Genomic DNA, 27,550 nt, shown 5'->3' on the forward strand with positions numbered 1-27,550 from the left:
GAAACCTCGACTGCGGGGTGACATGATAGAGGTTTACAAGATTATGCATGGGATGGCGAAAGTAGAGAAAGAAGTCCTTTTCTCCCTTTCTCACAATTCAAGAACTCGTAGGCATTCGATGAAATTGCTGAGCGGTCAGGTTAAAACGGATAAAAGGAAGTACTTCTTCACCCAAAGGGTGATTAACATGTGGAATTCACTGCCACAGGAGGTGGTGGCGGCTACAAGCATAGCCAGCTTCAAGAGGGGATTGGATAAAAATATGGAGCAGAGGTCCATTAGTGGCTATTAGCCACAGTGTGTGTGTATTGGCCACTGTGTGATACAGAGTGTTGGACTGGATGGGCCACTGGCCTGATCCAACATGGCTTCTCTTATGTTCTTATGACTTTTGTTTGAGATCCTGGATAGCTGCTGTCCCTTAGGTTAGACAATACTGGCCTTCATAGACTCTTGCGAGGAATGAGGAAAGAGCATGACGGCACATTCACATAGTGCCAGACCGTGGGTTTGGCACAGCATCTGAACTTAACCAGTGAGTATCCTGTGTCCCTACTCAGCATTGTTAGTAGTCACCAAGAGAAGGTAGCGAGATATGCTCCATGATAGCCAATTCCGTGGAAGATTTCCATTGACAGAACAGATTTCCGTGGAACTTGACTTTCTTGGCTCCCCTTTCCTGCTGCAGCATGAAATCCCCTCCTCCTAATAGTGTTCCTCAGAGGCAGGGGACTCTCAGAAATAGCTTCAAGGTGTTTGATGGCTGCAGTGGGAGGAGAAATTAATGAAAATTGTATTCTACCCTTTAAAAAATCCTCTCTGGGATCCAAGCCAGTAAACAGTTCAAAACAGCATGATTAAAGATGAAGATGGAAATTATCAAGTGCAGCATTAAGCCTAGGCCTGTGAATTTTCTTCTTAGAGGCTGCCAGAGTCCCAGGACTGGCATGTCAAAACTATTGCTTAAATTTTACCTGCTGATTATTTCTACTGGTTCATGTGATGAAGCATTATTTTGAAAAAAAGAAGTGCCCTACTTCAGAAATTCATGTACACTTGATGTCTGCCGAAGGAGCAAATTCACCCACAGATTGCTTCCATTAAAATGAATGGAGAAGCATTTGCTGGTAGGGATGCACTGACTGCATATCAGGTTCTGTGCCCGTAACAATCTGATGGATTGCATAAAGTCCATTTAAAAATAATTTTATGCTCTCAGATGGTATTTCACAGGGGACTGAGGAGTGTACAAGCTTTATAGTGCCCTAATAGTTCAATTAATATCAACAAAAATATATTTTAAAAAAATATGCCAGTTACACTAAACCACTTGTTTTGCTTCTCATTTTGACACTTGTTCTCAGGTGAAGGTGCTATCAATTTAGCATTAGCTCAAAACAGAGGACAAGAGGTGAGGATTAATGGACCTGTTGGGCCAGGCAGCTCTGTACGAATCGAGACAGGATTTCCCATGCAAAGTAGCCAAGGCAAGTGCCATTTAAAAAATGTAGCTGTGATACTCTGGGAAATTTGTTACTAATGTTTCTGAACACTTTAAAGTCTGCCTTTCCATTGAGTTTCCTTGTGATAAGTCTGTCTTTTGAGAGAGATGAGTGAGAGCATGGCTGTTTGTTTTTGTGAGTTTTATTGTTTGATAGTTTTAGTGGTTATAGCTGGAAGGTGCCTCAGGAGCCTGTGGGATATGATAAATTAATTCTTTTTGCCTGCAACAAGAGTGAAAGGAAAGACAGAGGGCCAGGGGACACTATCTAACGCCTTTGTATTCAGGGCATTCTAGAAAAGTGGGTCCCAAGAGCCTCATATTTTGTACCGTTGTTATTGGTAAAGTCATATTGGATCTGTTATTTCTACTGCAGTTCTCTGCTGCAAGGATTTTTTTGATGGGGGGGAGTTATATAAAGGGGGTGTTAAGGGATTATTCGGTTAGTAAGAATGGCTGGTACCTTTCCACCAGGAATGATTACTCCCTCTGAAAAACTCTTTCAGGATATTGATTTCCTCCAGGTACCTGAATATTGTAAAAATGTTTCTAGCCAGACGATCCAGCAAACCCAAGAACTAATATGTTTCTTCAGTCATTCTTTCTCCTTCAAGTCCACATATGTTTTTGCCCCAGATCCAGTGCATAGCTTAGAATTTCTGAATTTCAGTGTTGTGCTCTGGTACTGAAGTATGACCAACTGCATCCTTTAGACAGTGAAAATATTATTACATTTCTAGGGTTAATAAGGATAAATAATCCTGCAGCTGTCATGATGCAGCAGAGTGGAAATGTGTCTTCATCTATGATGACAAGTACAGCTAACACTGAGCTGCAGCCCAGGACACCTCGGCCAGCCTCTCAGTCAGGTAGTGAAACATAAATGAGGCTACAGTTGTCTTCAGTTTGTATAAATATGTGTGGAGTTGGAAATCTTTGTGGGGGGAGGATTTCTCCCTTGGCTTGTACATAGTAATCTGGGAATATAATCTCTAATGACTGCTACTGCCTTTTGGAATAAAAATAGCCTCCAGTTTTGGGAATATCCTAATTTTCTGGCAGATTCCACATTAATTGATAAAATATGTAATGATACTTTAATTTACCGTGGAATAAGCAAATATGGTTTAAAGGAAGATTCATCAGATAAATGAAGTGTTATCCTCAACACTCAGCTATAAATATAAATGAATGTATAGAAAAGGCAATATAAATAGTAGCGCCAAAAGACGTGAAATGGAAGAGGTGCCACTTAGGACACTTATGTGCAGAGTTCAAATATATCGTTACTATACCTAACAGCAGTCATTGGCAGTAATGTAATGTAATGTTTGTAGTTTTGGAGGTGTTCATCTCTTTCCTAATGTGAAGTTGGTGAAGATCTCTTGAAGAATGTTATGAGTGAATATGCTGTTTCCCATCAAAAGCGGTAGGGATTTTTTTCCTGTTGTAAGCTGTACTTAGACCACCTGCAGCTATAATTATTTCTGCATTTTCTTTCAATATTTAATAATTATTTCTGCATTTTCTTTTAATAGATACTGTAGACCCGCTGTTATCAGGGCTAACTATCCAGCAGCAGAACCATCCGCCCGGATCTGTAATGCCTCAGCTCCATTCTGCACAGTCAGTTCCTGTTAACCGGCAAATAGGCCCCGCCACCTTCCAACAGATGCAGCCACAGCAACAACTGCAGCCACGCCCCCCTCAGCAACACCAGCAACCACAACAGGGTATTCGCCCTTCATTTACAACCCCAGGTCAGGTTCCAGTTCCTCCTACTTGGAACCAGGTGCCTTCTGGAACAGTTCAACCCACTCCATCCCAAGGAACAATGGGCACACTTACAGTTAACCAGGGATGGAAAAAGGCCCCCTTGCCTGGACAAATGCAGCAGCAACTCCAAGCAAGACCGTCTTTAGCAACAATACAAACACCCTCCCACCCGCCACCTCCATACCCTTTTGGAAGCCAGCAAGCTTCTCAGGCACATACAAACTTTCCTCAGATGAGCAACTCTGGCCAATTCACGGCTCCTCAGATGAAGAACCTTCAGGGAGGACCCTCACGGGTCCCTACACCACTACAGCAACCCCACCTGACCAACAAGTCTCCTGCCTCTTCTCCTTCCTCCTTTCAGCAGGGATCTCCTGCATCCTCCCCAACAGTTAACCAAGCACAGCAGCAAATGGGACCAAGGCCTCCCCAGAACAATGCCCTCCCTCAAGGGTTTCAGCAGCCTGTAAATTCTCCTGGCCGTAATCCTATGGTACAGCAGGGAACTGTACCTCCTAACTTCATGGTCATGCAACAGCAAAACCAGGGTCCACAGGGTTTACATCCTGGGTTAGGAGGTAAGTCATTCTTTAACTAAAATATGTATTGGCGTAGTCTAACAAACCAATGAGTTATTCCACATCCACTGAGCTAATAACGTAACTTAATGTGAATTCAGTGCTGATTTCATGAAGCATTACACTGTGGAATAATCTATATGTAGACTTTTTGGGACAAGATGTACAGCTTATATGTTATGCTATTCCTGTATAATCAAAGTGCTAGAAGAGAGTCTTGTCACCTGACATCTTTGGAATAGTAAGAGGGTAAAGGATGCCATATTCACATGGCAGCCATGGGAGGAGGGCAGGATAAACCTAGTTCTCCATCCATACATATTTTTAAAATTAAGTTTTAGTTTTGGTCTGGAAAACTTGTGCATTTGCCTCAGTTGAATTATAGTTATCCAACTGAAATAAGTTGTAATGCGAGAATTAGGGGTTCTGATAAGGGAATCCAGTTGAAGTCAGTACTGGGATTTTATTCGGTGTGTGTGAGTGAGAGAAGTAGAAAGCAGGGCTTGACCAATCCCAGGTCACCACAGTATCTAGAGCAGGGGTCCTCAAACTTTTTAAATAGGGGGCCAGTTCACTGTCCCTCAGACTGTTGGAGGGCCGGACTGCCGTTACTGTACAAGGCCGTGGGCCGTCAGTTCTCCGTCTTCTGCATCTCTCTCCCTTCCCCACACCACACACCCCGGCCTGGGAACTCACCTCACCTCGGTATCACCTCACACTCTATCTCTGCCGCCTCAGGCCAGTGCCAGAAGTGTGCGTTGCTAACCCGAGTTTAGGTCGAACGTCACTTCCGGTCTGATTTTGCCATAACCCGGCGGGCCGCATAAACGTCCTCAGCGGGCCGCATCTGGCCCGCGGGCCGTAGTTTGAGGACCCCTGATCTAGAGGTTTCATTGTGATGTTTAGTATTTTAAGCAGTCATTTTATTGTAGCCTCTCTCAGCAACAGACGAAGGATGAATTCATTCTCTAGCCAGTGGCTTTCTATACTGGCTCCAATATCAATTAAATTGAGATCTTTAAAGCAATAATGGAATTATGAAAAATTGGGAAGAAGTTAAGCTAGGGCTAGCATTTCATCATGGTGAAGACAATCAAGGTTACCACCATATTTGCTGATATACTAGAACACTTTTGTAATAGCTTTAACATAATAATGAAAAATGAAGAAGTTATAGGAGTAGGTTTGTGGTAGCAGTAATTAGAAAATCTGGTCATTAAAACCTGAAATTCTGAAGACTGAAAAATGAGTGCTGGTTCCTATAGCCAAAGAAAATTTGCCAAGGTGTGCTACAAGGTATTCTGGATGTTGCAAGTACTAGGAGGAAGGAGTGGATTTCCATTGCTGAGACTAGGGACATCTGTATCCTCTTTGCTCCCTGCTTCTCATTGCCATCTCTTCCAAGTGTTCTTCCCCCCTTCCTTTTGCTAGTGGTGAAGGTTCTGCTGTTGGTGAAATGGATTCAAGCAAACTGAGTCAAGCTGCGATGTTATTACCCTTTAGAATCATAGTTAGAATGGACCTCCATTGTCATCTAGTTCAACCCCTTTCGTGCAGGAATTTTACAGCTACCTCCCCATCACACCCCTGGTGACCCAGAAGACCCATGCCCAGAAGATGACAAAAAAATCCTTCAGGATCCCTGGCCAAATTGGTCAGGAGAAAATTGCTTCCTGACCCCAGAGTGGCAATCAGCATTTCCCTGGGTGTGTAAGAAAGGGCCACAAGAACTAAGCACTGATGCAACCCTTCCTGCCCTGCCTCTCATGTCCTGCCTAAGTTTAAACAGCTGTTAGTGCCCAGACTTTGTGGGAAGTAGCTGGAACTTGGCTTTTCCCATCAATCCCAACACCATCATTGCATCTTCTCAGTGCTCCCATGGCTTTTAACTCACCTAGAATGCCAGTTGGGAATGTAGCATGGAATTGAGGGCTAAGAGAGAAAGAAGGGTGAAAACTAAGATGGAAGGAATGTGAAAGAAGATAAAGGAAAGAATTAAAAGGAGGGAGTGTACCCTATTAATCTGCAGCATGTAAGGCTAAGCTATATCTACTCAATCTTTCCTTGTGTAACTTGCCTTCTGATTTCAATGCCCTTCTCTTAGCTTTCCTCTTAGTTTATATTCCAAAACTGTATTTATGGAAACTGCTTCTAATGGACAAAGTCATTTTCTGTCCAGGAATGCCCAAGCGACTCCCACCTGGCTTTCCTGCAGGACAGACAAACCAGAACTTCATGCAAAGTCCGGTGTCTTCTACAGCACCAGGAACACCTGCAAATAGTGGAACATCTCAATTGCAAACAAGTCAAAGTGTACAACATACAGGTCTGTTGATTTTATTCTGATGAATTACTTATTTAGCCACTGTAAATTAGGGAAGAGATAAGAAAGAAGATTCAGTATTTGTAAATGATTGGTACATTATAAATGTTGAATTAGAGCTGTAAATGTGTGTGTTTAGGACAAGCAAACTGCTGTGTTAAATAAGGTTTGTATCCTGCCAGCATCTTTGTTCAATCTCACCCAGTTCTTCTTAACACCACCCCATCCCTCATGTCATTTGTTCATGCAGGTCTCATGATCCCCAGTATAGCCTTTTGCTAGTCAAAGGCCACTACTTATTTTTTTAACAGGGGAAAACCTGGCTGCATCCAACTCATAGACTCTTTCATCTCAGCAGTTGACTTGTTTGAGAGGAAGGGGGATGAAATTATGTGCTACTTTTCAGAAATTGTCATTGCTTCCATTTGTGGACTTCCAACAAACTCTCCTTTTAACTAAAATGTGGCCATGTGAAGTGCTGTACTTCTGATGAGAAGAAAGAGGTTATCATCAGTGTGATTTCCCCTTCTTTATATACAGGATAGTTTGTCCAAGAGCCAGCGTGATGTAGTGGTTAAGAGTGATGGACTCTAATCTGGAGAACCAGGTTTGATTCCACACTCTTCCACATGAAGCTGGCTGGGTGACAGTCACAGCTCTTTCAGAGTTTTCTCAGCCCAAAATAATGTCTAGCTTGCCACCTACGAGCTAGAACTGTAGGCTGTCAGACAAGATCTCCTGGCTATACTACACACAATGCCATGAGATAATTATTAATTATAATTATTATTGTCCAAGAACTATTTTCAGAACTTTAATTAAGATTGTAAATACTTTTCCTTTCTAAATGGCAGTTGTAGTTTTTTATGTCTGTACACTAGTCTGTTACATCTCAGATTTGCACATTATGATCATGTGTATTTGGCATTTCTAGATATTAGAAATGATGGCTATTTCAATCCTTATGCTGTGAATGTTTTCATAAGTATTGCACCCAGTTGTTCTGGTATTGTGACTATTCAATAAGCTGATTTTTGAAAGTTAATTTACATGTTGACTGCAATTCAGTTAATAACATTATTGTAACTTGAATGCTATGCATTTTCAAGGTGGTCAAGGAAATGGTTCTTCTCAAAGTCAGATGCAAGTTCAACATGGCCCACCGAATATGATGCAGACCAATTTAATGGGACTTCATGGAAATATGAACAACCAGCAGATAGGCTCCAGTGGCGTTCCGCAAGTAAACTTGGGCAACATGCAAGGACAACCTCCACAAGGACCACAATCGCAGCTCATGGGGATTCACCAACAAGTAGTGTCCTCCCAAGGACAGATGGTGAACATTCAGCCTCAGGGATCTCTAAATCCACAAAACCAGATGATACTTTCTCGTGCTCAGCTCATGCCACAGGGCCAGATGATGGTAGCGCCTCAAAATCAAAATCTTGGTCCAGTGCAACAAAGGATGACCCCACCCAAACAGATGATTCCCCAGCAAGGACAGCAAATGATGGCTGCACACAATCAGATGATGGGACCCCAAGGCCAGGTGCTGCTGCCCCAGAATTCTATGATGGAGCAGATGATGACCAATCAGATGCAAGGAAATAAACAACCCTTTAATGCTCAAAGCCAATCTAATGTCATGACGGGGCCAGCTCAAATAATGAGAGGACCAACTCCCAATATGCAAGGAAACATGGTGCAATTCACAGGGCAGATGATGACACAGCCAGGCCCTGGGAATGGCAATCCTTCTCAGGTTATGGGGATTCAAGGACAAGTTCTGAGGCCCACAGGCCCTAACCCTCACATGTCTCAGCAACTGGGTGATACTACCACTACAACAGGCAGTGATGTAAACTTGACACAAATGCTACCTGATGTTTCCATGCAGCAAGGAAACATGGTGCCACCCCACTTGCAAGGGATGCAGGGAAACAGCAATACGTCAGGGGGCCATTTTGCTGGACATGGAATGTCTTTTAGTGCTCCTTTTGGTGGATCACAAAATGGAAATCAGATTTCCTGTGGGCAGAATCCTAGCTTTCCTGTCAACAAAGATGTCACACTAACAAGCCCACTGTTGGTAAACTTGCTACAAAGTGATATATCTGCAGGACATTTTGGTGTAAGCAACAAACCGAATAATCAAAATGTCAATAAACCCAAGAAGAAAAAACCTCCAAGGAAGAAGAAAAATAATCAGCAAGTAGAACAAATTAAGTAGGTTTAAAAACACTTTTGTTTCCTACACTAGTGAACACTATTTGTCATATGTGAAATTGCTCATAGCTTTGCATATGATTATTTTTTCTAGAGCCTCTAAATTACAGCACAATGGCAGTTTTGCCATTGGAGCCTACAGCCTATGCAAATAAATTAAAGAAGTTGTGTTGGTAAAATTACTTCATTATGTGTATATGTGTTAGTTGTTAAGCTAGAATTCCAAGAGCTGTCACTTACCAGGAGAAAAGCCTGTTCATGGAGGTGGTGTAGAAGCAGTTCATGAAAGCAGCAAAAGAAAAAGGGCATAGAAGATATAGCTTTCATTTGGCCTGTTAGCCAAAATGAATGACTAAAGAGTACTTGTAGATTTCTCCCCTCTTAATATGCATCCCCTCTGGTGAGCATTTCATTGTATAAATGAAGGATCATAGGAATGAGATTAGGTGTGCTTTGGATGAGCTGATGGCTGCTACCACAGTGCCTCCTACAATATAAAATCAGTCACTGAAAGCATCATTTACTTCTGGCCCTTCTGTCACCTTTCTGAGTGCACATATGGGTTCCAGCTCTCCTTTTTACTTCATTTGCTATGTCCTTCATGCTATTTTTGTCAGGAAGCAAACATGCTTCTGTGTAATATGTGATTCCCACTTCTTCTTTGCCTGGGGAGAAAAAAAATCTAGTTTATGAAAGTTGTAGTGTCAGTGACTGAAAGGGCAGCATTGGATGTATGGAGTTCCTCTGTCTGCTTGGTGATGACTATAGGAACAATGGCAGGAGAAACTTCTCTTTTGCCCTGGCACTGTAGGTCAGAGCCAGCATGCTTTTCCTTGCCTTGATTTTCACAGATAATAAAACTATCACATATAGTTTGTATACTTACATTGTTCCCTGTATTTTGCAGAATGTTAGACATGGTCTTCAGTCTTGGTTAATAAATTGCAGTCTCTCAAGTTTAATATGAAAAGCAGTTCCTACAAATCATGAGACTGAAATGTAGTGTTTTCATGCCATGTAATGGGTTAGTTCAGATATTTAGTAGACCTGACCACTTTCTACATGGAGTAAGGCCTAAGGGTGAGCATAAGCAAGGTTATCTGTGTTCATAAATTGTTTTACAATAGTCAAGTGGCTTTTTCCATAGTGAAGGTGGTTCCATGTATCAGTATTTAAAGTGGTCTTTAAGAGCTAATTTAAATGTGATTCTGGCAAGGCAAAGTAACCCAGCCATGCAACTTTATGCCTGCATGGCTTCTTCTGTAACTTAGAGTGTTTCCCATGCAGAACAGCCATGTGTGCTTAGTTAGTAAGCTAGAGAGAGTTGGTGCAGATTAATATTTTTCTGGTGGGCTGATTTAAGCATGCTTAAGTGCTTTGCATGTTTGACAGCAATTTCAGTGAAATGCTTGTCAAGTGCCTGGTGGTAAGTTATTTTGTCTCACCAGCATTATGTTTAAATTGGCCCTGAGTCTGCAAGTCAATATGAAATTTTAAGAGCTTTTGACAATAATTAGACTAGACTTAGTCTTTTTCAACATAGTGGGACAGTGCTTGGTTCCATATGTGTATCTGTTGAACCATCTTTTAGTTTATATCTCTGATCTCTGTGCAAACAGGTATTGGTGATAGTGGGTTGGATTCAGCACAAAATTTCTGCTTGTGCTAAAGTTGGTGGTGGAAATGCATAAAAGCATAAAAATATACATTCATGGAGAATGGTTTCTCTTACCACCAGTTTATATTCACACCTAAATGAATTTGAAACATCCGTGGAAAACAGACTATTTCACACCCTACACCCATTCTCGTGTTGCATTTCAATCTTGGATCTGTTCAACAATTTTTGGGTATAGTAACTGAGAGGGAGAAGACAATCTGAAACTGACCCCAGAATACTGGGCAAGGAGGGAAGATGTCATAAGTTTAAACAAATTTTAATTTTCAGAGTTTGTTCTGAATGCAAGAAGGGTTTGAGCAAGTCTTAAAATTGTGTGATGGTAGAAAATATGAAAGGGTAGAAAAGGGGCCTCAGAAACAAAGTAAAGAGAGGGCCATAAAAGAGCAACCAATATTCTGAATGTGATGCAGAAGTGCAAGTATGTGTACATCTGGAGCTGTATAAAAATAAAGCAAATATAATTGTGCAAAACTGCACTTTTTACAACAGAACATGGGGGTGAATTTCAACTACATCTGATAAGTAACTTTGACTATTTTCTCATAATGTCATATTCATGAAAATCTGACCACTAAGAGCCCCTTGCTCCTTGAGGTACTAACATCAAGACATGACCTAGAAGCGTTGATCTGGAATGTTGTGTTTAAAGTTCTCGTCATCTGTTATTTGTGCTGAAAAATTGACATAAAAAATCTTACTTAAAGATTTAAGGCTTTTGCTAAAATAGGAATTTTTGCAAGTTAGCAAATATAAGACAAATGCATACTTTTTTGTGTTACATTCAGTGTATTGGTTACTCTGGTCCCTTTTTTCAATGAGGGTGGTGGCAAGGAATGAAATTGTTCAGATGAAGCAGAAAAGAAGAACATTTATGCTGGTTTTCTTAAAACCCCAGGTTTATGAAACTTTTTGTACCCATTCACACTTGAACAGGGGATGGTACAGATCTATTTTGATTGGTTTCACTGGAATTCTACAACACATCGTAATGATTACAAGTTTTAACTTTAATACAAAAACAATTTCAGTGTATGGCCTCTGATCTTTGCCCCGAGTTTTTCCTAAGGGATCAATGTTTTGTTTAGCTACAACAAGAATAGCTAAATCAGGTGAGAATGGTAAAATGAAAATAAAGGGAAGGGACTGAGAGTTACTATGGAAGAAGTAGAAGAGTAAAGGGAGAAATGTACCAACTACCATGTTCTAATGTGTGATAATAGATGACTGGGAGCCAAACGACATGATATGCTTCTTGATTTGTTTTCCTCTGTTCCCCACAGCCACACAGCAACTGTGGGGAACTGCTTCAAAAAAAGAAAAAAGAACAAAAGCCCAAAATGTTTTGAAACAGTGTTTCAGGGGATCTCCTGTCCCCCCCCCAAAAAAAACAGTTTTAAAAAAAGCCGCATTAGGGAGTGTTGTTTTTGCTGCTCCACATGGAAGTGAAGCAGCAACACTGTTGAAATAACTACCCTCCCAAGGGGGTTTTGTGTGAAAAAACTGCTGGGGCAGAGTCAGGAGCCCTTCTTCCCACTGAGGCTCCATTCTGATCCTGTTTGGGCTCTCCTTTCTTCTTAAAGTACCAGTTCTCCTCAGCTGTGGCTGTGAGGAACATGGGAAAACAAGTGAAGAAACATACTGTGTAGTTTGGCTCTTGGAATGCAGGTGTGTGCACCAACAGATTTTAGCAGCAACTATTGGGAAAGTAACTTTTGCAGCTAGTGGCAAAATTCAGACGTCACACTTTAGTTTGTTCATTACAGGCACAAACACTAGGTCCAATCCTGACTAAATTTTCTGTCAGTGGAAAAGGAACGTTCTTGCTTCTTTCCTACTGCAGGCTACTGATCTCCACAAAATTCTGCTCTTGGGGGATAAGGGACTGTGAGGAAAGGCATGGGGGGGGCGGGTCTGCAGAAGGAAGGGAAAATCACTAGAAATTGCCATTTACTTCATATCCAACATCTTGGGGAGGGACAGTGGCTCAGTGTTAGAGCATCTGCTTGGTAAGCAGAAGGTCCCAGGTTCAATCCCTGGCATCTCCAACTAAAAAGGGTCCAGGCAAATAGGTGTGAAAAACTTCAGCTTGAGCCGCTGCCACTCTGGGTAGACAATACTAACTTTGAGGGTCTGATTCGGTATAAAGCAGCTTCATATGTTCATGTTTCTCTCCTAACTCCTCCTCTGGTGCATTAGGTGCAATACAAGATTAAACTGAGAATTCTAGTTTGTTGAGACTCAGGCATCACAGCAGATTTGAGACTGAAGTCATTCTCAGTGAGGGAGCCTTCAGTTGTGCTCTGCATCTGTTTTATTTTATCTACTTTATTTACGGTCCGCCTTCCTCACTGAGATTTGGGGCAGATGGAGCACAAGAGTGAGCTGTGTTTGTGCCTGGCATGGACAAGCACAGGTTTGTTATGAGATCTCAATACAATGAATAATCAGTTATTCTCCTTTCCCCTATTGTTTTGGATTTCTTTCACACAAAAGTTAATGCCACCATAAGATACTAGGCTTACCTTACCCTAGTCCAATAGTCCTTTGAGAAAATGCTTTGCCCTTTATTCATTTTCATAATTTTGGCTCAAAGAAGTCTGAAGAGGTACAGCTACTCACTTGGATCTTCCTAAACACTTTACTTCGCAGTTCCATGAGGGTCAGATATTTTGTTTAGCTACAATCGTTTCCATCCAACTCCCCTCCCCCACTCTTACAAAAAAATCTTACTGCACAACAAAGTTCAATGTATAGGGATTCACAGCTGTGTATACACATTAGTAATTTCTTTTTAGAAACAAACACTCCTAAGGTTGCCTCAGAGTGTCAAGTACAGCACATTGAAGAGGGAATGAGGCATCATGTATAACTATGCAACTGCAAAGCCATGAATGAGATAGTAATCAACAAACAGGGAAAGAACAAAAAGAGCACAATACTGGAGTGCTCTTTGAACTATGAAATAGCTTGAGAGCCCTTATCTATATTTTGCAAGTCATTATTATCTGACACTGCAAATGCAATGATGGAACCTCCATTCAACTGAAGCATAAAGTTTAGGGCAATTTAAATGGGAAAAAAGTAAAAAGATTTAAGTTCAGCAATTCAGCCCTTTAATTCCCAGCATAGTAGCCTTAATTTTGTGAAATGATATGAAACAGCAAGGAAAACTCACTCACTTTACAGCTGCCACCTGCCTAATGACCATGTGGAACATGAAAATATGAGAGTTAAGGTAGATAAAATTGAGGCAAGAGTATTTGCAATTGATTTGTGTAGAAAATCTGAAATCAGACAGTGAATCAACTAGCACTTTAAAGTTTTCTAATTTGATTGTAGCTGATTTCATAAGCAGGAGCTAATTTTGCCTGAGGCATGATGAAGTAACTTTAGGTCACAATATTGGATAAAAAACCATATAGCAGTAAATGTCTCTGTCATTCTCCTGTTTTCAGTGTGCTATCAGCTTCTTTGTAATCTTTGCTGTAGCAGACTAACAAGGTTAATCTTCTAGAATCTTATCTTTTAAATCATAATTTTATTTAATTGAGTCCAAAGCTTAAGGGGTGATTTCCAATAAGCATGGTTTATAGAAAATGGCCTGTAGGGATTTGTTGCATTGATTAATCCATGATGCAGCACATTTTTTTAGGTTATGCGATCCTTTTATTTATATTTGTTTAAATAATATATAGTCAGCCTTTTAAACTGGTAATTTACAGATTATAAATCAAAACAACCAACGGGAAAAAACCTCCAAAGCAATTTTCCTTGAGTAAAAAAAACACACTTGGAATATTTTTAAAATCTTAACATAGTAGCTACCCAGTTTTGCACTTCCGGGCTTTGGAACATTTGAATTATGTCTTAACTGTAGTTAATATCCCACTTTATATAGTTGATAGGGCATTAAGAGATGTTTTATGTATCTGAACAATTGTCTTTATGGCATTTGATATAAAACATTCTTCTTTTGACATAGTTCATAGTACCCATGGCTCAAACTGTTTGTGTTAAGTTCTAATGGTAGGCTGAGAACCAATCAAAAGCAGAGGCAGCGATTCTTGTACCTTCCATTAACTGCCAGGGGTGCATGAATATAGAAAGCAGTACAGGATGTGCCAATTTTTACTTATAATGTTAGAGCTCCTGAATTTATTCTTCAATAAAGCAGTTTTCTTCGATCTTTTAAAACACTTAACCTGGAAAATCTTTTGATCTTGCATCCACCTTCAGTATTTATTTAGTATCCTGCATTGCATCATGGAGCTCAAGGCAGTGTGCAGCAGATTCCCAACAGGTTTCCCATCCAGGTGCTGACCAGACCTATGCCTGCTTAACTTGAGTAAGGCTGCTGTAAAAAATGCATACCTTAGTATCTTTTTGAAGAAACGCTGCATAACCTCCAAAGCACACAGTCAGAGCATGCATTTGGCATGTATAAGATGCAAGGTTCAGCATTTAGTATCTCCTCGGTAGAAGACCTATTTCTGAACCAGTGAAAAACTGCTTACACTTCTGACAACTGAGCTAGATGGGTCTTTTGCTGGTCTCTGTATTGTGATCCTGTGTGAAATCTCATTTAGTTTTGATAACCGAAGATTTACTGCTTGCCTATTGCATGATAGAGTGCTTTCATTAATTTGTTGAGGTCTGCTTACAACAGTTTAGTAGATTATCTTGCCTCATGGGTTTCACAATCTCTCATCCTTTTCAACTGATACATAATTATTAACCCAAGGAATTAAACAACATTATAGTTGTCTTGGACTGGTTCACAGTAGAACAGCTATAATGGGGCAGCACATTCTTAAATAAATGAATCTTGAGCGGGGTTATCCTGGAAGGAGAATAGTCAGCCATGTTTGCTTCTTACCATAATAAAATTTTTAAAGGTCTACAACAAAATCTTTGTATGTTGGATGGACCAATGTTCTGTCAGTGAACAGTATGATCACTCTCTGGTCAAGGGTTGGAGAAACATTTTTGTGTAATAAACATCTGATGATAGTGTGGCACAAAGAATGCATAACATGTCATACACTTTTTTGCATTTAAATTCAGTCACTTTTTAAAAAATAATTATATTTGCAATAGTCAAACATATTTCTGTCTTTAGTGCCTCAGATTCACGCCCGGCTGGTCTGGAAGAGGCAGATCAGCCATCGGTGCCAGGAGAACAAGGTATAAATATGGATAACACTGGACATAAACTTGCGGACTTTGCAAACAGACCACCAGGTGATCAGCATATTTTATGATGGTTTTAATGTACTCAGTAAATGCAATAGTGTTATTTACTGTGCCTCAGAAATGATGATTTAGATTATTCTAAATGCGATTTTTTCATGTCATCTCTAGCCAGCTCCAAAGCGGCTTTTTCATACGTCACATGCTTCCAAAGATTCCTGCATATGTACCCAATAACATCTTTTTCTGTCATGTAAATAAACTTCAGGGAGCTTCAGTTGGTCCCAGTTTTCAAGCATATGTAAACAGGATTTTAAAAATTGTTTACATATCTTACTGGTTGCAGAATATTCCATAGTGAACTGCAGCATACCTTCAAATTCTACAACATGATTTAGCCTATATAGCGAAATGCCAAAATTCTAAAGATAGGCGCCACATTTCATTTTGTTGGCTGTTCAAACAATATGAAGAGTTCCTTGGCATGTTTCTCTTTCTGCTTGGGATATCCTTGAATCCTTGAATAATTTGGCATCTGTGAATTTGAGTTGACTTTTTCCCAGATAATTACTGGTCCCAATAAAGTAACTTGGAGACCCTGGACTTAATTCTTTCCTTTGTAAAAATTGTGCATGTAATCCAATCCCTTACTTCCTGTTGCCAGTCCATTACTCATCTTCTTCTAATGACTGATAAGTTTACTTAAGGATTTTTACAGAGCCACCCTAAGTAGAGTTACACCCTTCTCAGTTCATTTAAGTTAATAGGCTTAGAGGAGTTTAACTGCCTAAGGTAGCACTTTTTATAAGTACATTTTTGGAAGCCCTAGTGTGTATAATGTCTTATCTACATGCTTGGAATCACATGCAAAGAATGCAAAAAAACCCCTGCACTGCAGAAGCCCATGGTGATTCTTAGGAAGACTTGTTATTTTATATGTTCAGTAATTACAGCTGTAATAATGCTTCCCACTAATTTATCTTTTTAAATAGGTAATACATTGTTTACCTGTCAGTCCTCTGCTAAGGAGCTGGGTTATACTGACTAATTCCATATTTCTGATAAATGAATGTTCATCTTCTATCTGCCCGTAGGCTACCCATCACAATCGATGGAACAAAGATCCCTTCAGCAAATACCACCTCAACTTTTGCAACATGGGCAGCAGCAGCAACAGCAGCAACCTACACCAACACCTCAGCAGACCCAGTCTCAGCAGCAACAGCAGCAACAACAGATGATGATGATGCTTATGATGCAACAGGACCCTAAATCTGCCAGACTTCCTATTCCTCAAGGTGTCCATCAACCTAGGGGCCCTCTGAACGTAGAGACTCAAAGAATGCCAATGCAGCCAGGGGGCAACATGTCAGTTATGGTTAGTCTGCAAGGTCCTGGTGCAGTGCCTCCATCTCCTGACAAGCAAAGACTTCCTATGCCAAACAATCCTTCACTGGTTAACACTGCACGAAAGATAGTTTATCAAGATAATGCACAGAACTCTACTAGTTCTCCATTGGGAGAAGTTCCATCAGTACCCTCTATTGCAGAAGGAAATGGGTCTGAAGCCCCTCCAGCATCAGGGACCCAGAATAATATTGCATCCCATTTAGTGGTTTCGCAAAATCAATTAATGATGGCAGGGCCAAAACCTGGACCTTCTCCTTTGTCAGCTCCCCAAGGTGCCAGTCCTCAACAACAGCCTAATTCTCTTCCTGGTCCTCACCAACATCATTTTCAAAATGTTGCCACTACATCACAAACATCAAGACCCAAAACACCAAACAGGGCTAGTCCAAGACCGTACTATCCTCAGACTCCCAATAATCGCCCCCCAAGCACAGAGCCATCAGAAATAAGTTTATCCCCAGAGAGGCTCAATGCTTCTATTGCAGGTCTCTTTCCTCCTCAGATTAATATTCCTTTGCCTCCTAGGCCTAACCTTAATAGGGGGTTTGATCAGCAGGGTCTTAATCCAACCACTTTGAAGGCCATTGGGCAAGCACCCTCAAATCTCTCCATGAACAATCAGTCAAATTTTGTCTCCCCACAAACACACAAGTTGGATCCAATGGCTATTAATTCAGGAAAGCAAACCAATACTGGAGGAGCAAAGCGTGCCAGTCCAAGCAACAGCAGAAGGTCCAGTCCTGGGTCAAGTAGGAAAACCACACCAAGCCCTGGAAGGCAAAATTCAAAAGCAACCAAATTAGCTTTGACATCTCAGCAGAATTCAGCACTCATGCATAACATGGATTTACAGAGAAGTATAATGGTCGGCCCTTCTCCTTTGCAAATGCCCATGCCTGGAAGTTTTCCAAATAATGGAATGCTGACTGTTCAGAACCCTGCAATACCCGTATCTGTTATGACTGGTATTCCTGAGGATAACAACAAAGAGAGCTTCAGTGGCCCTCAAGACAGCCCATGTCCAAGTACGCAAGGGGCCCAAATGAACAAAGATCAACGTAGCATTGAGCTGAAAGGTGTTCCAGGCCAAGAAATCAAAATTCTACTCCATGAAGAGCAACAGAAAAGAGAGATGTCTTCTGTAGAAGCCAACAAGCTTCCCAGCCTGGAAGAAAACAAGACTATTCTCTTTCCATCTATGCGTGAGGCACCAACATCCTTAAGTCAACTTCTTGACCATTCTGGAGCTCCTAATGTTACCATTAAGCCTCCAGGTCTCCCTGGCCTTGAAGTGCCTCCGACAGTGACTTGTGCAGAGGAATTTAAAAAAATTACTGCTATTCCTCCTCCTCCTCAGCAGGATCCCTCTTCTACCAAAGATCCTGCTTGTTCCTTGACCTTACCCCCAAGCACTGAAACCTGTTCAACTCAAATGCAACAAGATGTAGGAGACATAAACTCAAATGTTTCTCAGAATATTCCCCCAGTAATTCAGAGGCCTGTTAGCTCTGCTTCTATTTCTACATCACTCCCACCCAATCAGATAACTGTATTTGTAACTTCCAACCCTATCACTTCATCTTCTAATTCATCAGCAGCATTGCCTTCTCATTTACAACCTACATTAATGTCTACAGTTGTTACCATGCCTAATGTGGGTAATAAAGTAATGGCTTCTGAAGGACAGACAACTGTTCAGTCTAATGCTCGACCTCAGTTCATTACTCCCGTTTTTATAAATTCATCCTCAATAATTCAGGTTATGAAAGGGTCTCAGCCAAGTACAATTCCTGCAACCCCGATGACTTCTAATTCTAATTTAATGCCACAGTCTGTTGCAGTTGTTGGTCCTTTGCATTTATCCCAGAATATAAAGTTCTCATCTGGGCCCACACCACCTACTGCATCATCTAATACCCCTATCTCAAGCATGGCAACAAGCCGGTCATTGGTTATTAATTCACTAGCAACTCCTGTTCAGCTTCCCTCTTCTCCATCAACCATTCCTTCAAATACTTCTTTGCATCCTCCTATTCAACAAGTCAAAGATTTCAACCCAGAGGAGATTAGTTCTCAAACTTGTGCCCCTGCTGACTCATGCTCTGTTGCAGCTACACAGTCTGGAGCTGTGGTTTCTCCTCCTCGTGCACATAGCCCTGGATCTTCTATCAATAGACGAAGTCCAGTTTCATCTACTAAGGGAAAGGGAAAAGTGGACAGAATTGGTCAATTTTTGCTAACAAAAGCATGTAAGAAAGTCACGGATGGCTTTGAGAAAGGGGAGGAACAATATGGTGTGGAGGGAGAAATGGAAGGCCAGGAAATAGATGTTCCAATTCCTAACAGTCTGGAAGTGGAGCAGTTGCCTGTAGAACTGGAAGGTAACCCTGTAGGACCTGTTCTTTTGAAACAAAGTTCCTCTGGGATTGGCCATTTGAATGTTGGTACTGCTGCTACTGTTTCTGCCTCAGTATCTCTTAGCTTATCTGGCAGTGTTCCTTCTACAAACGTGCTCTCCGTAGTAAGCACTCCAGTGATCTCTAATGTCATATCGACGGTTCCAAGCACTAATGGTAATCCTGGTACTTTGCCTGCAGAGCAGGTTGGAATTGGATTGAATGATGAGAGAGCAGAAACACACCTGGAATTATCACAAAACATAGGTATGTGTTCTAATTGTATACAGCCCCTCTTTTGTCAGCTGGAAACCCAAAATGTGTAGACCAAGTTGAGATTTTGGCAGGCAAGTTAGGTGTTGCATATATTTTCAGTGTCCCTGATGTTTTAGTGTTTTTCTGTTATGGAAAAGTGGGTTTATTGGGGGAGTTATATTTTAAGGCTTCAGAATTTCCAGGATGAATTTTTGACAGTAATCAAGCTCAATGTGATGAATGGAGATACTGCCCACCTTATGATAGACAAAACTATTGTATTACAAATCATTGGTCTTAAAGTAGATAAATATTAATTGAAATAAATAAATATGAAAAAAGAGGGGAAAGTTGTTGTTTGATGTAGTGGTTAAGTGCACGGACTCTTATCTGGGAGAACCGGGTTTGATTCCCCACTCCTCCACTTGCAGCTGCTGGAATGGCCTTGGGTTAGCCATAGCTCTGGCAGAGCTGTCTTTGAAAGGGCAGCTTCTGTGAGAGCTCTGTCAGCTCCACCTACCTCACAAGGTGTCTGTTTTTGTTTTGTTTTTTTTGGGGGGGGAAGGGTAAAAGAGATTGTAAGCCACTCTGAGACTGAGATTCAGAGTGAAAGGCAGGGTATAAATTCAACGTCTTTCTATGGAGAGTCTTTATTGGGGGCCTCCCTTCAAGTACCAATCCTGCTTAGTTGACAAGATCAGGCAATACCATGCCACATTCCTCCTATGTTCCACCTAGCCCCCATTAATTACCAAGCTGTGGCATCATGTACCAATTTGAGTCTCCAAATTGACTTTGAGAGGAGACCTGTATAGAGTACATTATAGTAATGTAGTGTTACCATGCCATGGTTACCAGTGGCCAGACTGGCTGAGTCAAGTTAGAAGCCATTTTCTATGCTAAATTGAGTTGGAAGAAAGTTCTTTTTGCAGCTGCATTAACTTGTTCCTCTAGCGATAATGCTGGATCCTGTATAGCCCCATGGTTCTTAATTTAGTCAGCAAGGATCAGCTGAACCCCATGGAAGGTGGGATATACAATGCCCTTCAAGATCACCTTCCCAACTACATTTTCTCTGTCTTGTTAGAATTTGGTTTCAGTTTGTTCTCTCAGCCATTTAACTGCAGCAGACAGGCAGTGATTCAAGACCCTTTACCACTTCCACTAGGAGATTTGAATAAGGAGGTAGAGAAAACCCCAAACTGTGGATAATTTGTCCCAAGGGCTTTACATTGAGATTGAATAGTGGTATGGGGGTGGAATAGGTTTCCATCCTGTGGAAACCCACAGAATAGGTTCCGCACTGATGACAACCAGTCTCCAACAGCAACCCTTTGAGTCCAGTCTCTGAGAAATGATTTGAACCAGTCCAGAGCACATCCCCAGGTAACTATTTCTGCCTCCAAACAACAAGATAGCATGGACCACTGTATCAAAGACTGCAGATAAATGCAGTAAGGGCAACAGAGAGGCTTGTACTTTGTCTACATTCAGATGGAGATCACCAGCTAAAGCTGCCAGTACCTTTTCTGTCCTATACCCCAGCTTGAAGCCAGACATTCATAGTTTGCCATGCAAAACAAGGCAGTCTGTTTCTTTTGGCCTCTAATAGTACAATTCTCTATTATTGGATACGTCAGCTGATTTTATAGGTTTTCTGCCTTTGACAGAAAAGTTAAGCACCTTGCTACTTCATCTCTTGTTTTAGCATCCTCAACCCAGACTCCAGTTTCACCACCAGAGAGTGCTGCTCAAAGAACAGGTAAATGTTAATTTACACAAATAGCAGAAAAGTTCACAAGAGGGAGGATATGCATGTAAAACCTTGGTTGTGTTTTGTGTGTTTGTACAATAGCTTTCAACTTCTGCATTAAAAAATATGAACATTCTTAGTTATACCGGTATAACACTGGATAGTTGAAAAATTAAAAAACAATATTGCTTAACCTTGTTCAGAGCAAGGAAAGGATAATATGACTATCATAGTTAAATTTGAAATTTGGGAGGGGGGCGTTGTGCAGATCATTTAAAAACAAGAATGGGAGGCTGAAGTTAAAGGTTTTATCAGAACTGTACTATTCCACAGTATGTAAATTCAGGTGGATAGCCATGTTGGTCTGAAGCATCAGAACAAAGTTTGAGTCCAGTGGTACCTTTAAGATCAACAGAAGTTTTATTCAAGGTATAAGCTTTTGTTTGCGCACACACTTTTTCAGATACAATGAAATGGAAATTACCAATCCATACTTGTAGGTGGAGGGTGAGCAGTAAATTAGTATACAACATAATGAAGATGTTTAACAGATGCAAGGACCAAACAGGAAGAACAAGCTTAGTTTATATGGTTACCATTTGTTTGAATTCAATTCCAGGGGGGGAAACATAATGAAGGAAATAAATATTTCAGATTGGAGGATAATGGGCAGCTGTATCCTTAATTGTGGAATGCTGAGAGTAATTAACTGAGACCCTGCTATTACACTTCATGTATCTCAAGCATGGAGGCAACCTTAAAGTAGCATCTTCTTTGAAGTGGAGTGACTGGCTGTGTAGAGTTATCTCTCCTGTCCCCAGACCAGAGAAATATATTCCAGTCTACCATTCCAAATTACATTACATTCTACTCTTCATTACATTACAGTCTACTATTCTAATCTGTTATTCCAAATAAATAAAATAAAGAGGATGTATGTAAGGGCTGGATGAGGTTAGCATATGCAGTGAGATAAGAAACTAATATCCCTGTTATGTCCTAGAGATTGCCTTGTTCTGAGTATTGTAATAATTTGCACCTCAGCAATTTTCCTTTCAAGTCTGTTCCTTTCCTTTGCAATAAAACAGCTACTTTGAGGTCACCCACTGAGTGTCCTGGAAGACTAAAGTATTCTTCTACAGGTTTCTCAATCTTGTGATTCTTGATGTCAGATTTGTGTTCATTAATCCTTTGACATAATGTTTTAACTGTTTGTCCTATGTAGAGAACTGAAGGGCTTTGTTAGCATTTAATGGCATATAAAATGTTAGAAAATGAGCATGTGAATAAGTCTCAGATGGTGTAGTTAATATTGTTAGGTCCAATGATTGTGTTATCTGGATATATATGGCAACAAAGTTGGTACCTGAGTTTATTGCAAGCTCTGGTACCACTGTCCATGTTCAAATGAGATGTTGTATTATTGTGGGTGAGGAACTGTTTGAGATTGGGGAGCAAGTAAAGGTTGCCTCCTGCTCATAGAAGCTGCCCTTTCAAAGAATTCTTGTGGAAGCAACCTTATTATGTGAATATTTTTTTGAGCAGTGATTCCAGACTAAATCACAACCAGAGGAAGATGTGTGTTTTGAAAACATGCAATTTAACCTTTGAAGCATGTTATTGTGTTTGAATTGAATTTCCGTCTGCTGAATTATGGTCCACCTATTGCAATATTCTGAAGACTTTGGGTGTTTATCGACTTCACTGATGCTTGAGTGCTTATGCACAAGACTAAAGGACTTTAGAGAATAGTGGTTAAATATTGTATTTATTGAAATTTAGTTACATCATGGTGTATTTACATTTCTCCTATCTCCACACCATGGTTTTCCTAGTTGATGTTTAGGATGGTAGCTGGAGGCATGTAGATATGTTTGTCAGGTATCAGAAAGGTATGAGTGGTTGGGAGTTTAGGAAGTGTTGTTCCAAGTCAGCCATGAAAATGTTAGCATACTGTGGGGCCATGCGGGTGCCCAGGGCTGTACCACTGGTCTATAGGAACATGTTGTTGCCAGACCTGAAATGGTTATAGAAGAGAACAAAATGGCACAGTTTTGTGGCAAAGCCAGCTGTGTATATGTATTACTGTTTTACAGACAAATATCTGGAGAACAGAATTTATTTATTCATTTATTGCCCATCTTCCTTACAGAGGTGCAAGGTGGATTACAATTTTTAATGCAATGAAATGTTTAATATACACAATAAATAATGTAATAAATGACTTAAAATTCATCATAGACATCAAAACCTATACCTCTTAACAAACTGTCCTCTTGAACAATTCGTTTCTGTATACAGTTTGCAGAATGATAAAATGATGGAACCTTCTTGACCTCATCAGGCAGGCTTTTCCATAAGGTGGGAGTCACAACAGAGATAATCTTGGGTATAGTAAGCTGTTGATCTTGACTTCACAAATTGACCCCTGTAAGGTAGCCAACAGGGCTTTTTTTGTAAAAAAAAGCCCAGCAGGAACTTATTTGAATTACACCAAGCCAGCCAGAATTGTATTCCTGTGTGTTCCTGCTAAAAAAAAAAATCCTTGTGGCTAGGCTTCATAATAAAGCTGGCATCATCTAGCAGTACAGGTATTGTAGTGTGGAATTAATATGCTTTAAATTGTGGAACATCCTAATTTCCTTTGAGTTTAAAACTTTTTTCTCTTACTTGGAAGTGGGCAGCTGTTTTACCACTACTTGATTAAAAACTTGGTGGGGCTGTATTTCATTTGATATCTATTTATATTCCAGGCTTTATTTTCTGGCTGGGAAAAGAGAAGGGTCACAGAGATCTATTGAATTTGAAGGCTTTGGGCTCATTAATGAGGGAACTGGCCTTCATTCATAGACCAAGGATCATAGGGAACCAGGCTCAGCTTTTTGTGTACTTGAAGATTTCCCAACATGAACATAAGAAGAACATGGCTGTGATAAGATATCCTTGAATTATTTCTGTCATCATAGATTTTTCTTTTATACTTGCATTTCAACAGCATGTTAGGTATTTGAGTATTTCTCTTTTTGTTTTTTTCTTTCAGATTTGGAAGCAAATTGTGCAGTCATCACTGGTGTTATGTACGTAATTTTAAAATGGAGAATGAATCTTTTGGAACAGATTAATTCTCATTTTGGTTTTGGTTTGTATAACTTAGTGGTCATTTATTAAGGAATTTCTCTTTTCTTGGTCATGCTTGCCTATAACAGGAAATGCTGAATGAGGGCTTGTTCCTGCAAAGACTCATGTGTACTTAAGTTCATATTCTGTGATTATTCCACTGATAATGACTGCCTTATTGAATCATCATTTAAAAGCAAGAGCGTTCTGCTCTCAACAGGCCACAAGTGTGAAAACTGTGTACTGATCACTTAACACCCATAACCATACCTTTCAATCAAATACAATAAAGCGATGGCTCTCCTCTGAAGTATAAATACTGACTCTCCTCTGGATATAAATACAACATATCCAGAACAACAATATAACCAGTCTTAAACAAGATTTTATAAATCTGTTAATAAAAAAGAATACTAATAGATTAAGTTAAACTACAACTTCAGTTTGGTTGACAACATAAAGTAGATAGTGACAAAAGAGAAATGTTTTCTTTCCCCTTTGGAAGCCTAAAACAATGCATTAAAAACTATAAATAACAAGAAATCAAATCAATATATAACATTGATTGCTTCAGTTATAGAAAAAAATCTTGTTTAGATGCTAAATAGTCTAAAAAGATGAATAATAGGGATCAGATTCATGTTAAAGAGTCTGTGAGTGTCTAATATGCATAAGTCTTGTACCTTCATAAGTCAGTCTGTGGTGGTTAATGTTTTCATAGACTTCCAGTATTTTAACTTTGGGCTTGATATTGAAAACTAAGTTGTGGGGCCATGTCTAAGGGCAGAGAATGAACTCCATCCTGGAGAGCTGCCAATCAGAGTAGACAATATTAACCGCAATAGACCAGTGGTCTGACTCAGGATAATGCAGCTTTGTGTTTATATGATGTTTCATGGTTACAGGTCTCATCCTGTTCTGTTGTGGTGTGAGTTGATTCTGTAAACACATCATTGTTGCCTTGCTTTTGGCAGAAATGAGCCAAAGGAGATTTGTGAGAAGTCTAAAACTCCAAACAGAAGAAATTCAAGAACAGAGGACTCTGCTGCAGTGCAGGAGGCAGTAGAGAACGGTCAGCGCAAGAGGTCCTCCAGACCAGCATCGGCATCCAGCTCTGCAAAAGGTAGGCTACCCAGTTAAATGAAATCTTGGCAGCAAAAAGTAGGTTTCCTGTAATGATTGTACCAAGTGCATTTGCTGTTTAGTGTGATGTTAAACCTTTGAGTTAGGAACATACTATCTATCTATCTATCTATCTATCTATCTATCTATCTATCTATCTATCTATCTATCTATCTATCTATCTATCTATCTATCTATCTATCTATCCATTCATTCATTTATTTGTGATTTGTATCCCGCCCTTCCCACAAGTGGCTCAGCATCAAGGTATTGCATATCATTTGATGAGTTTGTTTTCACCTCTCTGTTCTCCATCTTTAGCTCCTCTAAAATGTATACCAAACTTATTCACAAAGCAAATAAGTCACTTAAATATCTTTATTGGAAAAGTGAATGTAAATAAACATTTAAGAGTGAAATAAGAGACATGTGATTTTCTCTGCAATCACAAAACTGGTTTTGTAAAAGCAGATGATTTATTTCCAAAATGTCATAGAGCAATCAGACAGCGTGTGTATAGAGGATGTAACTCACTTAAGACTGTGCTGTGAGAAATAGAACCAAGGTTGGCTGTGCAGATAAGAACCAGCTCATCAAGTGCTATAGTTCTAGATAGTCTGTCCTCTCTAGACAGTGACATCATAACAATATAATCTCACCCAATGGTGTCTATCGTTCTCTAACTTTCATCTTATTCACATACATCAGAGGAAGTAAAGTGCAGCACTGCTGGGCAGCATTACAGTGAAGACAATCCAGTCGCAGCACCCTTGCTATGAAGTGCTTGGCCTCTAGCAAAAGAAACCTCAGCAGTCTCCTAGGATCCTAGCAACAAAGATGCTCCCCATTCAGATACTGTCTGTCAAGCTGATGGGCATCTTGCTGTGAGAAGAGATGTTCCTAAGTAAATAAGCTAAAACAACTGACAAGAGGGCAGCAGGATGCTGGCATTTAGATCCACAGTAATGGCACCCAAGAAAACAGATAATCCTTTAGAATCCTTTGGCTTTAGGACACATGGCACAGTTTGTTGCTGATGTATTGTATTTTTTTAATAAGGCTGCAGTGTAGATCCACATCAATTAGCTTAGGGTTGTAAAAATCCAGTGGGCTTTGTGTATAGACTTTGGAATAGTCAATATCAGGATGGAGACCAAGGCAAAACGAGAGATTAGTTTTATTTACATGAATTCTATTCTGGCTTCCACATATGACAATTTTCTCCTTTAGAGAATGTTTATGTTTCAATTTGAATGGTTGACAAATGTTCTTTTGAAATTGCTTTTCTCTTTCTTAGAAACAAATGCCAATGCTATGCAGTCAAAAAGAAGAAAATCCAAGTGAATTACTGAGTGAATATGCAAGGCTTGTAAATGTGTGAATTTTATCAGTTTATCAGTTCTGTGATTTCTCAGTATAGTAAAAACAAAACCCTAATATTCTGTACAGTAGCTCATTTTAATATTATGCTGTTCCCAGTAAATGCAAATTCTTTTTTTTTCTAAGAGGAAATGATTTTTTAAAAAAAATCAGGTTAAATTCTGGTTTTGTAAAATCCACACTTAGCACACTAGATTTAGCGTGTTGTAAAAAAAAAGATAATTGTAAATTTATTTGTATGTTTTCAATTTTCATAGGACAAACTAGAGTACAGGGTTGTCTTTTTTAGATATTAATGTATTGTGTTGTTGGTCAAGTACTGTATGTGAATAGCAGTAAAAGGGCTATATGTGGCCCAATTTTGGAAATGTAAATAGTTTTATTATATAGTAGCCTTGATGTATTTGTTGTAGAAAAGGACCAGTGAAACAAAATGAAATGAAAAGGTTTGTGTAATGTGGATTACTTAATGCTCTAAATAAATGTCATTGACCTATAATCTGCATTGTCCATTATTTTACACCTTTCCTTTACACCCTTAAAAGCTTACTGATTCACAAACCTTGAGCAGCAGAAGATACTTATTTCCTATTCTCTTATACACACACACACACACACACAAGGTCTAAAAGGACTGAGAAATTATTTCACACCAGCATTATACTAAATGGACAGTGGGGCACTGATAACGCAGGATTGGCACCATGTGGAAGGAGCACTTGGGGTTACTTTTCTGTTAAGATGAGAGAGCAAAGAAATAGAAAAGCATGGAAACAGCCAGGAGACACGGGATGGTATGTGAGGAGATGACTATGTAAATGTGCAGGCAAGGGTTTAGC

At 39.9% G+C, this 27,550-nt stretch overlaps 1 protein-coding gene across 2 annotated transcripts in view; it reads left to right on the forward strand.

Moving 5' to 3' along the window:
* NCOA6 (nuclear receptor coactivator 6) overlaps window positions 1-27,210 on the forward strand; it is a 33,082-nt gene extending 5,872 nt beyond the window's left edge. The window contains exons 4-14 of one of the 2 annotated variants that reach the window (XM_060230975.1): window positions 1,365-1,487; window positions 2,242-2,370; window positions 3,040-3,855; window positions 6,035-6,181; window positions 7,288-8,407; window positions 15,208-15,329; window positions 16,373-19,351; window positions 21,048-21,101; window positions 24,133-24,169; window positions 25,184-25,332; window positions 26,629-27,210. In XM_060230975.1, the coding sequence (XP_060086958.1) occupies window positions 1,365-1,487; window positions 2,242-2,370; window positions 3,040-3,855; window positions 6,035-6,181; window positions 7,288-8,407; window positions 15,208-15,329; window positions 16,373-19,351; window positions 21,048-21,101; window positions 24,133-24,169; window positions 25,184-25,332; window positions 26,629-26,675 (5,723 nt within the window). In that variant the 3' untranslated portion in view covers window positions 26,676-27,210. Of the gene's footprint in view, window positions 1-1,364; window positions 1,488-2,227; window positions 2,371-3,039; window positions 3,856-6,034; window positions 6,182-7,287; window positions 8,408-15,207; window positions 15,330-16,372; window positions 19,352-21,047; window positions 21,102-24,132; window positions 24,170-25,183; window positions 25,333-26,628 lie in introns of those variants that run through there. The other variant, XM_060230974.1, reaches the window with a different exon arrangement.
* The last annotated feature ends 340 nt before the right edge of the window (window positions 27,211-27,550 follow it).

Source organism: Heteronotia binoei, chromosome 2 (assembly GCF_032191835.1).
Source record: "Heteronotia binoei isolate CCM8104 ecotype False Entrance Well chromosome 2, APGP_CSIRO_Hbin_v1, whole genome shotgun sequence".
Classification (NCBI taxonomy): Eukaryota; Metazoa; Chordata; class Lepidosauria; order Squamata; family Gekkonidae; genus Heteronotia; species Heteronotia binoei.